Below are 13,309 nucleotides of genomic sequence, written 5' to 3' on the forward strand. Positions count from 1 at the left end.
GGATCTCCTTGCAGTCCAAGGGACTCTCAAGAGTCTTCTCCAACACCACACTTCAAAAGCATCAATTTTTCCGCCCTCAGCTTTCTTCACAGTCCAACTCTCATATCCATACATGACCAATGGAAAAACCATAGCCTTGACTAGACGGACTTTTGTTGGCAAAGTAATGTCTCTGTGTTTTAATATACTATCTAGATTGGTCATAACTTTTCTTTCAAGGAGTAAGTGTCTTTTAATTTCATGGCTGCAGTCACCATCTGCAGCGATTTTGGAGCCCCCCAAAATGAAGTCTGACACTGTTTCCACTGTCTCCCCATCTATTTTCCATGAAGTGATGGGACCAGATGCCATGATCTTAGTTTTCTGAATGTTGAGCTTTAAACCAACTTTTTAGCTTTCCTCTTTCACTTTCATCAAGAGGCTTTTTAGTTCCTCTTCACTTTATGCCATAAGGGTGGTGTCATATCTGAGGTTATTGAGATTTCTCTTGGCAATCTTGATTCCAGCTTGTGCTTCTTCCAGTCCAGCGTTTCTCATGATGTACTCTGCATATAAGTTAAATAAACAGGATGACAATATACAGCCTTGACGTACTCCTTTTCCTATTTGGAACCAGTCTGTTATTCCATGTCCAATTTTAACTGTTGCTTCCTGACCTGCATATAGGTTTCTCAAGAGGCAGATCAGGTGGTCTGGTATTCCCATCTCTTTCAAAATTTTCCAGTTTAATGTGATCCACACAGTCAAAGGCTTTGGAATAGTCAATGAAGCAGATATAGATGTATTTCTGTAACTCTCTTGCCTTTTTGATGATCCAGCAGATGTTGGCAATTTGATCTCTGGTTCCTCTGCCTTTTCTAAAACCAGCTTGAACATCTGGAAGTTCACAGTTCACGTATTGCTGAAGCCTGGCTTGGAGAATTTTGAGCATTACTTTACTAGCGTGTGACATGAATGCAATTGTGCAGTAGTTTGAGCATTCTTTGGGATTGCCTTTCTTTGGGACTGGAATGAAAACTGACCTTTTCCAGTCCTGTGGCCACTGCTGAGTTTTCCAAATTTGCTGGCATATTGAGTGCAGCACCTTCACAGCATCATCTTTAAGGATTTGAAATAGCTCAACTGGAATTCCATCACCTCCACTATCTTTGTTCATAGTGATGCTTTCTAAGGCCTACTTGACTTCACATTCCAGGATGTCTGGCTCTAGGCGAGTGATCACACCATCGTGATTATCTGGGTCGTGAAGATCTTTTTTGTACAGTCCTTCTGTGTATTCTTGCCACCTCTTCTTAATATCTTCTGCTTCTGTTAGGTCCATACCATTTCTGTCCTTTATCAAACCCATCTTTGCATGAAATGTTCCATTGGTATCTCTAATTTTCTTGAAGCGATCTCTAGTCTTTCCCACTCTGTTGTTTTCCTCTATTTCTTTGCATTGATCACTGAGGAAGGCTTTCTTATCTCTCCTGGCTATTCTTTGGAACTCTGCATTCAAATGGGAGTATCTTTCCTTTTCTCCTTTGCTTTTCTCTTCTCTTCTTTTCACAGCTATTTGTAAGGCCTCCTCAGACAACCATTTTGCCTTTTTGCATTTCTTTTCCATGGGGATGGTCTTGATCCCTGTCTCCTGTACAATGTCATGAACCTCCATCCATAGTTCATCAGGCACCCTGTCTATCAGATCTAGTCCCTTAAATCTATTTCTCACTTCCACTATATAGTCATAAGGGATTTGATTTAGGTCATACCTGAATGGTCTACTTTCTTCAATTTCTACTTTTCCTACTTTCTTCAATTTAAGTCTGAATTTGGCAATAAGGAATTCATGATCTGAGCCACAGTCAACTCCCGGTCTTGTTTTTGCTGATTCTGTAGAGCTTCTCCATCTTTGGCCGCAAAGATTATAATCAAGCTGATTTTGGTGTTGACCATCCGGTGATGTCCGTCTGTAGAGTCTTCTCTTGTGTTGTTGGAAGAGGGTGTTTTCTAGGACCAGTGTGTTCTCTTGGAAAGACTCTATTAGCCTTTGCCCTGCTTCATTCCGTACTCCAAGGTCAAATTTGCCTGTTACTCCAGGTGTTTCTTGACTTCCTACTTTTGCATTCCAGTCCCCTATAATGAAAAGGACATCTTTTTGGGGTGTTAGTTCTAAAAGGTCTTGTAGGTCTTCATAGAACCGTTCAACTTCAGCTTCTTCAGCGTTACTGGCTGGGGAATAGACTTGGATTACCGTGATATTGAATGGTTTGCCTTGGAAACGAACAGAGATCATTCTGTCATTTTTGAGATTGCATCCAAGTACTGCATTTTGGACTCTTTTGTGGACTATGATGGCTACTCCATTTCTTCTAAGAGATTCCTGCCCACAGTAGTAGATATAATGGTCATCTGAGTTAAATTCACCGATTCCTGTCCATTTCAGTTTGCTGATTCTGAGAATGTCAACATTCACTCTTGCCTCTCCTGTTTGACCACTTCTAATTTGCCTTGATTCATGGACTTAACATTCCAGGCTCCTATGCGATACTGCTCTTTACAGCATCAGACCTTGCTTCTATCACCAGTCACATCCACAACTGGGTATTGTTTTTGCTTTGGCTCCATTCTTTCATTCTTTCTGGAGTTATTTCTCCACTGATCTCCAGTAGCATATTGGGCACCTACCGACCTGGGGAATTCTTCTTTCAGTATCCTATCATTTTGCCTTTTCATACTGTTCATGGGGTTCTCAAGGCAAGAATACGGAAGTGGTTTGCCATTCCCTTCTCCAGGGGACCACATTCTGTCTGACCTCTCCACCATGACCCGTCTGTCTTGGGTGACCCCACACGGCAGGGCTTAGTTTCACTGAGTTAGACACGGCTGTGGTCCTGTGATGAGATTGGCTGGTTTTCTGTGATTATGGTTTTAGTGTGTCTGCCCTCTGATGCCCTCTCACAACACCTACCCTCTTACTTAGGTTTCTCTTACCGTGGATGTGGGGTATCTCTTTAAGGCTGCTCCAGCAAAGTGCAGCCACTGCTCCTTACCTTGGACGAGGGGTAACTCCTCACGGCCGCCCCTCCTGACCTTGAACGTGGAGTAGCTGCTCTTGGCCCTCCTGCGCCCATGCAGCCGCCACTCTTTGGATGTGGGGTAGCTCCTCCCGGCCACCACCCCTAACCTCGGGCGTGGGGTAGCTTGTCTCTCTATAGGACTTAGATGAATTCTATAGGACTTAGATTAGTCAAAAAAGCTGTTTGCCACCGATCCCTCCCAGGTGCAAAGCAAGGAATTTCAGCCTGTTTTGAAAGCCAGTTAGATAATTAATTTCCTTAAAAACTCATATCTTTAATGAGGCAGTTTTTATTCTTTCCTCTGTGTCCCATGCCCCCTGGTCCAGCTCTGTTCTAACGCCTACTGCCCTGCTGGCTCAGTGCGAAGGACCCACCTGTAGCGCAGGGGACGTGGGAAGATCCCCTGGAGCACGAACTGGCAACCCACTCCAGTATTCTTTTTTTTTCTTTATTCTTGTTTGGGAAATCCCACGGACAGAGGAGCCTCAAGGGCTACAGTCCGTCGGGTCTCAAAGTTGGAAACGACTTAGTGACTAAACAACAACAATTTTATTTGCATATCTCTCTGAAGAGACATGGCTCTCTATTTGTCTTTGTATCTTCATCTCCTAGCGTGGTTCATGTTAACACCAAAGCTGAATAACTCTTTGGTAAAGGTTTGATGAATAAATGAATAAATGGTGGACATTTAAAGCTAGTATGTTTCATGCAGATAACAATAACAGTGATTATCTAAGCATACGGTGCCACTAAATGCCTGAGACATTGCTACATATATACATTATCTCATTTAATCCTCAAAGAAACACCTCTGTAGCATAGGTATTATTACTCTTCTTTCATGAATGAGAAAACTGAGACTTGAGGGGTTTAATTTCACAGTTATATAAGGGGTAAGCCACATAACCAGAATTTGAACTCTTAGTCTGACTCTTCAAGTTTTTGCCCTTACCAGCTCTATTAGATTGTCTTTGTATTGTAGGTAATGTTTTCCTGAGACATTACAGGTACTTTCCTAACAGTTGTATTTATCATCAGTCTTTGTGATCACAACAGTTATTAGTTTCAGAGCCTTATATATACACAAGGTTATTTAAAAAGTGTTCATCTGTTGTTCTATTTGTAGTTACCTTTTCTAAGAAAAAAACGGCCTTATGTCCTCACTCTTGTCTGTACATGCTCTATGGAGGGACAATACATTACAAAATAGATGTAATGCTACTAATACGTATCTATAAATAAGATCTGTACAACATTTAGCAATTATCTAAATTCATTATTTGAGGGGAAATTGTTGTGAAATCTTTTGTGAAGTACTCGTTTCCTCTGTCTCATCTGTTCTGGAAGTTTTGTGTTACTGTGTCATTTTTTTTTATAACAGGACATACCAGACAGAACATATTGTTTAAAATAAGTTCTTTTCATTACTAAAGAAATCTTGTGACAATAATGAGGAATTAAAATGACATTTTAAAATAATTTTGCTTTATCAATATGGTTGTATGAGAGCAGCCTAGGGTGAATTTTCTTTTGGGAGGTAGTGGTATTAATAATTACTCCAGTGATAATTTGCTACATAGATAGGCCACACAGCCTCTAAATATTGGGTTGACCAAAAAGTTCATTCAGGGTTTTGTATAAGATGTTACAGAAAAACCTGAACGAACTTTGGCCAACCCAGTGTATCTGGTTACTACTCAAAGCACCATGTTGGCCGTTGAGAACAATTTACCACACCTGAATACCCCCCAAATGATAATGAAACTAATAATTAAGTTTAGAATAATAGTATATGATGTTAGTTCAATCTCTACTATTGGGTTTTATGTCTAACAAGGAGAAGATGAAACTGAAGTCAAGGGTTTATGTCACCCTGGGTTCTTGTTTTTTGAAAAATTTATTTATTTGGCTGCACCAGGTCTTACTTGTGGCATACGGGATCTTTAGTTGTGGCATGTGAACTCTTAGTTGCAGCATGTGGGGTCTTCCCAGACCAGTGATCAAACACACGTCTTCAGTATTGGCGGTGGATTCTTTACCACTGAACCACCAGGAAAGCCCCCTTGGTTTTAATTTGAAACTCACCATAATGAATGCATAAAATGTAAGTGTTTGGGTTGAATTTTAGAGTCAACAATTAGTAAGTTATTGATTCACAACAATTAGTAAATTATTGATTCTACAATTCAACCCAAGCACTTACTGTTTATGTTGGAAGATCATAACCTGAACCAGCTAAGAAGAACCTTCCCTCCTCCTCCCAAACAAGGAGAAAATATACTTCCATTTTGGAAGAAAATAAGAAATGTAGATTATGTATGTAACAGATATTGCTTGCTATAGAAACTTCAGGAGATAGGTATGCAAAGTGAGCCTCAGTGTGCAGTCTGAAAAAGTATGCCCTGAAAGATGTCAGGGGCTTTTGCCTGGTGCTAATTCTGCAGAGTTTCCAAATGGTATTTTTATCTTTTAATTATGTGCAAAGGCACATTGACAGAAATCCACTAGCACATGTAGTAGAATCACATTCTTCTCTGGCCATTTCTGAAATGTGTGTAGGTTTTAAAATACGTGGCAGTACAGAGAGATCAAACCCTAGAAAGGATTGGATTTTTCCAAAGTAAGAGTGAAAGATGGTGGCGGTAGTGGTGGAATGCCATGTGATACGGTAGATGAGTCCTACCTTGTCTGTCTTCTGGTCCCCTGTCTGCTGTCAAGAACTACCTTGACTTAACTGAGTGATACAGCAACTATTGGTTTAGTCACCTCAAAATGATGAAATGTTTCTATTGGATTATGGGATTTAATTTAATTGAAAAGTCTTCACATAGCATTTTGACACATTCATGTTACATACTATATAATCTGTCCAAATTATTTAATTAAAAACAAATGAAAAATCAAAAATACTTTGCTATCAAGAGAAAATGCCTAATGTTTTCATAACAAAACCCAACCAAAAGAAAAAAATCAAGGGATTTAATGTCAGCAATCACCATAACTGTATGAACTGAAATAAAGTTGGTCTCCTGAAAAACTCAGTGATTTAGAGGCAGAATGTTTACTTTTCTCCTTGCATTAGATAAGTTTTTTATAATTATTTTGCTAAATTCTGGATATCTTTAAAAGCCAAAAATATCAAATTGGTGCCTGGGAGTTTGTTCAGTATTTAACACGTAGTAAGTGCTCATTAAATGCCTACTGAATAAGTGAACAGATAAAAGCTGCCTTAAACAAACACACACACTTATCTTTTCAAGCAATGTCTGTTACGGTGTTTTCCTCTGCTGCTCTTTGTAAATAGCGCTTTCATCACTGCCTTTTAATTCAAATAAACAGTCTTCTATTGAGTAGCCAGAATCTGCTATCTGCTAGTTGCCTGTTAAGTCCTAGGGACATACAATATGACTCATTTTATTCTTAATACAACCTGGTAAAATAGAAACGTGAGGCTCATAAAGATAAAAAATTTAGCTTGGAGTCAAACTCAAGTCTCCACTGAAGAGTTCAGGGGGTAGGTGAGTGAAACCCATGCTCACCTTCAGGGAATTTACATACTGGTTGGTCAGAGAAAAGTAGACACCTGACTGTCTGAAATGCAAAGTAGAAGTGAGCAGAGCTATAACAAAAAATGCTATTTTTAAAGCACTAAGGGGTTTCAAACAAAGGATGAAATCATATTCAACTATGTTGAAATAGGGAATGATTTCTAAGGTAAACTTGCCCATTAGATGGATAAATGGAATGGCTGCTTTGGGCTTCATACTTGGTGGGGTGGGAGGGGGTTGCAGCGGGAAGGGTGATGCATCTTTTCTGAATATCACTGAATTTCAACCGTGAGGTTCTGTCTTTATAAGAAAGATGCAAATAGGGCTTCTACCATGAGCATTTCCACTACTCCAAATCATTGAATCATTTTGACCATGGCCTTCCAGAGACAACCTTAAGGATCGACACTTGAATAGATCTTAAAGGATGTGTAGAATTTTGAAAGATAGATGTAGGAGAAAAGATTTCCCTGTTGGGACTCATGAAGGTACAAAAAGTAGGAAAGATTGGGGTTCCACTTAATTTGAATAAAGCCTAATTGCAAGAATTCATGGCATTCAATTAGAATAAGGGCTGTGCGCAAGAGAGTAATGAGAAGTTAAAGTAGAAAAGTGGGCTAGGGCCATAGTATGAAGGACCTTAAATATTTGACTAAGGGGTAGTTGTGTTTTGTAAACTACAAATGCCTCATAAACATTAGAATTATTAACTAACACATGTTGGTTGAGTAAGCAAATAAATGAATAGTCCCAAGAAGGTAATTTATACCTTTTGTTTCTAAAAAGAGCAATATTCCATGTTCTTATTTTAGTGGTTCTCAACCAATGGGAGCATAAGAGAGGAAAGGAAAGGTATGTTTCACAGATATAACATGTATAGAACTTTTACAGACTTCTCACATTCCTGCTGGTTTGAAAACTATTACCCTAATGATTATAGGCTTAACAAAGTGAGGGAGATCTAAACAGAATACTATACCATTAATACCTCCATTTCTTCAGATCCTGTTCCTCCAAGTCACCGATGCCCTCCTGTGTGACAGCGTTACTGGCCTACTATGTATCTTATGTGACTTACACATTCTGCTTTGTTTGACATTGTTAATCACTTGGTTTTCATAACAACACCTACTTGATTCTTCTCCTTTTCTATCTGGTCCTTATCTGCTTCACAAGTTACTGCTTCTCCCACTGCCTGGACTATGTGGGTGTTCACCAGTGTTCCACTTTGGTTATCTTCTTACTCTGTGTACTATCTCTGGGAAATACTACTCACCCAGTAGTCCTAGTTTCAATTCCCATCTGCTGACAATTCTCAAAACTGTATTTGTGACTCCAGCCTTCTGTTACACTTCAGAGTATTATTTCCAGTTGCTTGGTATAACTTATTGGGCTTCCCCGGTGGCTCAGATGGTGAAGATTCCACCTGCAATGCAGGAGACCTGGGTTCAATCACTGAGTTGGGAAGATGCCCTGAAGGAGGGCATGGCAATTCACTCCAGTGTTCCTGCCTGGAGAATACCCATGAACAGAGGAACCTGGTGGGCTACAGTCCACGGGGTCGCAGAGATTTGGACATGACTGAGCAGCTAAGCGCATACATACACAGTATAACTTATTATTGTATTCTTCAGACATCTCAATATGTCTAACCCTGAACTCATATTTTTCTCCCTCTCTTCCTTATCTCCACCCCAACATGGATTCACCTACCCCAACCTGCTCTATTCACTTTCATAAACTAGAAACCTTAAAATCTTCCTCAGTTTCTGCTGTCCCTCAACAATGCATTCTTCCTCATCATCCAGCCCCTGAATCCCATCCATTCAATATTTAAAATGCTTTTCACATCCGGCCTTTTCTCCTGTTCCTTCCCCTGCTGTCTTAGTTCAGCTCCTTGTTCTCTCTCATTTGTTTGGTTTCCCTGACCTCAGGCCCTCCCTACGGTAGTCTCTTTAGGATGTCACCAAAGTAACTGTCAAAATTAAATTCTAACCATGTCATGATTCTGCTTTTTTTTTTTAAACAGTTTCCTTCCTATGATTCTTTATACCCCTAAGACAAAATTCAACTTCTCAGGTTAGGTTCCGCCATGGTCTGACTCCAAATCTAACTACACTTTTTCTTCTGCTTCATCAGTTGGGAAGATCCCCTGGAGAAGGAATTGACAACCCACTCCAGTATTCTTGCCTGGAAAAATCCCATGGACAGAGAAACCTGGCAGGCTATAATCCATGGAGTCTCAAAGAGTCATACATGACTGAGAGACTAAACAACAGCAATGGTATCAGTTCCAACTGCTTTCCCCTAAATGGACACTCTAAACACACTAACCTTCTCGCATTCCCCAAACAGGCACTTCCACATACGACTCCCACAGCCTGGAATGACCTTCAGGTCAACTCCATAAATTCTTATTTGGGCATCTACTGTATTCCAGACTCTGTCTTGGGGTATAGAAAGCCAAAATAAGAAGATAAAGACACTTCTGTCAGAGAGTTCAGAGTCTAGTAATAAGGGAGACAGGCACATAAACAAATAATAATGATGCACTGTGATACACACAAAATAGAAATACAGGTAAAGAACAGAAGCAGCGTAGAAGCGAGAGTGGTTAACTATCTGGAAGGCGTGAAACAAGCAAGCTGAAACTGTCACAGCACTGTTGGTCGGCTGCTGCATATGTGCCAAGTCGTGCCCACCAGCTCCTCTGTCCACAGGGCTGAGGAGCAGGACTCTTGATTCATATAAAGAGCTTGCAGAAATGGTGATTATAGATTCTATTCTGAGGAGCCGTCTTAGCCTGTACAGGCTGTTATAACAAAATATCATAGACTAGGTGGCTTAAGGTTTTTCCATGTGGTTCAGTGGCAAGGAATCCGTTGGCCAAAGCAGGAGCCACAGGGTACACGTGTTCAGTCCCCGGGTGGGGAAGATCCCCTGGAGGAAGAAGTGGCAACACACTCCAGGATTCTTGGCTGGAGAATCTCAGGAGAGAGGAGTCTGGCGGGCTACAGTCCACAGGGCTGCAAAGAGTTGGATACGACTGAAGCGACTTAGCAGACAGGCAGGCAGGTGGCTTAAACAGAAACCTGTATTTCTCACAGTTCTGGAGGTCTAAGTCTGCAGCATGATGCCAGCAATGGCCCGGTTCTGGTGAGAGCTGTCTTCTGCGTTGCAGACTGCCTCCTTCTGTTGTTGCCTCACACCCTTCACAAGGAAGAGAACTCTGCACTCTTTGTCCCTTATAAGGGCTCCAGGCTCATCTCCCCTCAGCTGTATCCAAACCTCCCAAAGGCCTCCCCCCTCTTAATACCATCACAGTGGGGATTAGGCTTCAAGATGCAAATGTAGTGGGAAGGACACAAACAATCAGCAAGTCAAATCCAGCTTTCCTCCTGTGCCACATCTGAACTCCCCCAGTCGTGCAGAACTGAAGAAGCAACCAATCATTTTGTCCAGTCACTATGAATTCACGACTGCTAATCTCAAAAGGTGCCCTTTATGCTGCTGGCAATTATACTTCACTTCCTAAGTCTCTCAGTCACTTTCCCACTCCCATTCTTCATCATCTCTCTCACCTGATGACATAGCTTTCTATTTCATCCAGAAAACAAGCAGTCAGAAGAAAAGTCCCAGCTCCCACCATGGCATTTATCCACTTCCCTGCACTTGTATCCACATGCTCTGCCTTGCATCTTATTACTATGAACTAATTATGCTCCTGCCCAAAGCCAACACCTCCTCTTCTACACCAAATCCCATCCTTTTATCCTTACCCAAGTATGCCCAAATATCCCTTTAAAAATTCTCCCATCTCTCTTTTACTCATCAGTCTTCCCCTTTATACTGGATCTTGTCCACCAACATCAAGCATGCTGTAATTTCCCCCGTCTTAAAACAAACGAAACAGACAAAAACTGAAACCTTCACTCCAGTTCCTATCTCCAGTTTAAGCTACCACCCCATTTCTGTGCCCTTATAGAAAAGCTCTCAACAGCGCTGTCTGTTTTCATGCTCAAATTCCTCTACTCCTATTCTCTCCTGAGTTTTCTTCAATGAGGCTCACTACTCACTGTTACACTGAAACTGTTCCTGTCATGGACACCAGTGGTCTTCATGCTGTGAGGTGCAGTGATCCATTCCTGCCCCTCATCTGCTTGCATTTACAGCATTTAACAGTAGATGTTGCCCACCTCCTTGAAGCTTTGGCTTCCAGGACACCATGCACTCATGATTTTTTTCTTTCTCGCTAACTGCTTTTTTTGGTCTTCTTTGCTTATTCATCCTCATCACCCCAGACAAAAAGCCATTCATATTAATGCCTTTACTTTTAGGATAAATTAGGTGGCTTAGCAGCAGATGTGCTTTTCTGATGATTCTTCTTAGCTGCAGTTTAATTAGCTTTCACTCGCTGAGCATACATTAAGTGAGTAAAGGAGAGGCCTCAGAGATGTGCTGTGTGGTGGGAGGAAACAGTTGGGGACCAGTCTCTGCAGATAGCTGGTTCACTCACTGCTGCTCCCGTGTCTTCTCTGCTGTAGTGTGTTCCTGTCATCCAGTTGGATCAGCTGTCCTTCCTTTCAGCTCGGTGACCTTCTGTGACCCCAGCAATGGTGACTGCCCTTGCAAGCCTGGGGTGGCAGGGCCACATTGTGAGAGGTGCATGGTGGGGTACTGGGGCTTCGGAGACTACGGCTGCCGGCCTTGTGACTGTGCGGGGAGCTGCGACCCTCATACAGGAGACTGCCTCAGCAGGTGAACAAGCATGGCTCTTGCTCTCATCTCTGTGTCTTTCAGATTCTTTTGAAGATCTGATGGTGATCTGGAAAACCTTGCATGCCACTGGAGGAGCAGAGATGTAGTTTCACATCTCTTTAAAGAATTTTTGTCAAATTGCAGAGTCAAGTAAATTGTGCTTGCAAGATTCTAGAGATGGTCTGGTTCATTTTGCAAGATGAATTATTCTTTTTAACAATAGGCCCTTTATGATACTATTTATTTCTGAAAAGTGAAAAGATAGGAACGTAGCTGACAAGGTTTAAATCTCTATAAATATAGTCATTTCATTCAAGTTCCAAGAAATTCCTTAATACGTTCTTCCTCATTTTCTGTTTTATTAGCAGCACAGACATAGACTGGTATCATGAAGTTCCTGACTTCCATTCCATGCACAATGAGAGTGAGCCAGCCTGGGAGTGGAAGGATGAGCAAGGATTTTCTGCACTTCGACATTCAGGTGGGACATGAGGTATAATTGGAGACAATATTTCTGGGTCTGGTCTCGAGTAGCAGTGATCCATGACAAACCAGAGAACAGATTTTGGATATTATAAGGGGAATGCTTTAGTTCTGAGGTTAACCAGGTGGTGAACCCCATAAGTATAAAACTATTAAATATAACTAATGGTATTTAACAAGCTTTTTAAATTTTCTTATTGGTAGAATAACATATAATTAGAGTAAAAAATTGGAAAACACAAAATATCAAAGTAAAAAAAAATACCCAAATCTCACTATCCCACTCTTAGTACTTTGGTGTGTTTACTTCTCTCTAAAATATACTGTTTTGATGGAAATGTACAGATCCATTTAAAGGAAAAATATTCCTATAGACCTAGTGTAACTCAGTATGTACAAAGCAAAAACTAGCTGTGAACGCCTTATGTTTATAGTTTTGTTACAACTCTAAAACAAAAGTAATTTTATAAACTAAATATAAGCCAAATAAAACTAATAAAATTCATATTAACAACATTAACTGAATATAAAAAATGATTTTTACTGAAGTCAAAACACTGTTTACTACATAAAGATGATTCTTCGAGCTCATCAAGTCTATGCTGCTCTTTCTTCTGATTCAGTTTTGCTCTGATATTTATCTGCTCTGTCATTTGAGGGGCATGCTTGGATATTGGTGTGAATACATAATTTCTGGGTTCATCCTGTCTGTATTCTTTTCTGATAGAAAACCAAGTGTTTCTATTTAGCACCAACTTATTCTTATCAAAAATGCAAATGTGTACAAAAAATTTTGTCAGCATTTGGCTGTAAAGTGATCACCAAATCATCCAAATAAAACCTAAAATAAGTTTTAAAATATTTTTATTATTAAGCATCACAAACAGCAATTATGAACACCTATATGAACACCTTGTAATGCTATCAAATCTTAACTTTGCAATAATTGTCTCATGTGCTAAGTCACTTCAGTTGTGTCCATCTCGTTGCAACCCTATGGACTTAGCCCACCAGGGATTCTCCAGGCAAGAATACTAGAGTGGGCTGCCATGTCCTCCTCCAGGGGTTCTTCCTGACTCAGGGATGGAACCCACATCTCTTGTGTCTCATGCATTGGCAGGTGGGTTCTTTACCACTAGTGCCACCTGGGAAGCCATATTTTCATTTAAATTATAAGATATTACAGATACATTTGAAGCCCTAGGTGTACCAATCTACAAACTCAATTAGCCTTCTTTATGCCACAGAATAACTGCTAACGTGAATTTTGGTGTTCACCATTCACTTTCATATTTTTACTATTTTACTATATATATAGTAAATAGTATATAATTAGTATATTATTTAATATTTTTAAAATTTTATGTACATGATAACTTACCTACCCCTTAAAATTATTTTTACTTAAGTGTATACTTTTTTTTTAGATTTATCCATTTTTATTCTCCCATTTAGGTTATC

The 13,309-nt window shown here is 40.3% G+C and overlaps 1 protein-coding gene across 4 annotated transcripts in view; it reads left to right on the top strand.

Moving 5' to 3' along the window:
* The window catches only part of NTN4 (netrin 4), a 122,520-nt gene that overhangs the window by 95,886 nt on the left and 13,325 nt on the right, over window positions 1-13,309 (top strand). For 3 of the 4 annotated variants that reach the window (XM_020908707.2, XM_020908705.2, XM_020908708.2), the window contains 2 exons: window positions 11,152-11,365; window positions 11,731-11,846. In XM_020908707.2, coding sequence (XP_020764366.1) covers window positions 11,152-11,365; window positions 11,731-11,846 — 330 coding nt within the window. The remainder of the gene's footprint in view (window positions 1-11,151; window positions 11,366-11,730; window positions 11,847-13,309) is intronic. The other variant, XM_020908706.2, reaches the window with a different exon arrangement.

The sequence above is a fragment of the Odocoileus virginianus genome, chromosome 23 (assembly GCF_023699985.2).
Source record: "Odocoileus virginianus isolate 20LAN1187 ecotype Illinois chromosome 23, Ovbor_1.2, whole genome shotgun sequence".
NCBI lineage: Eukaryota > Metazoa > Chordata > Mammalia > Artiodactyla > Cervidae > Odocoileus > Odocoileus virginianus.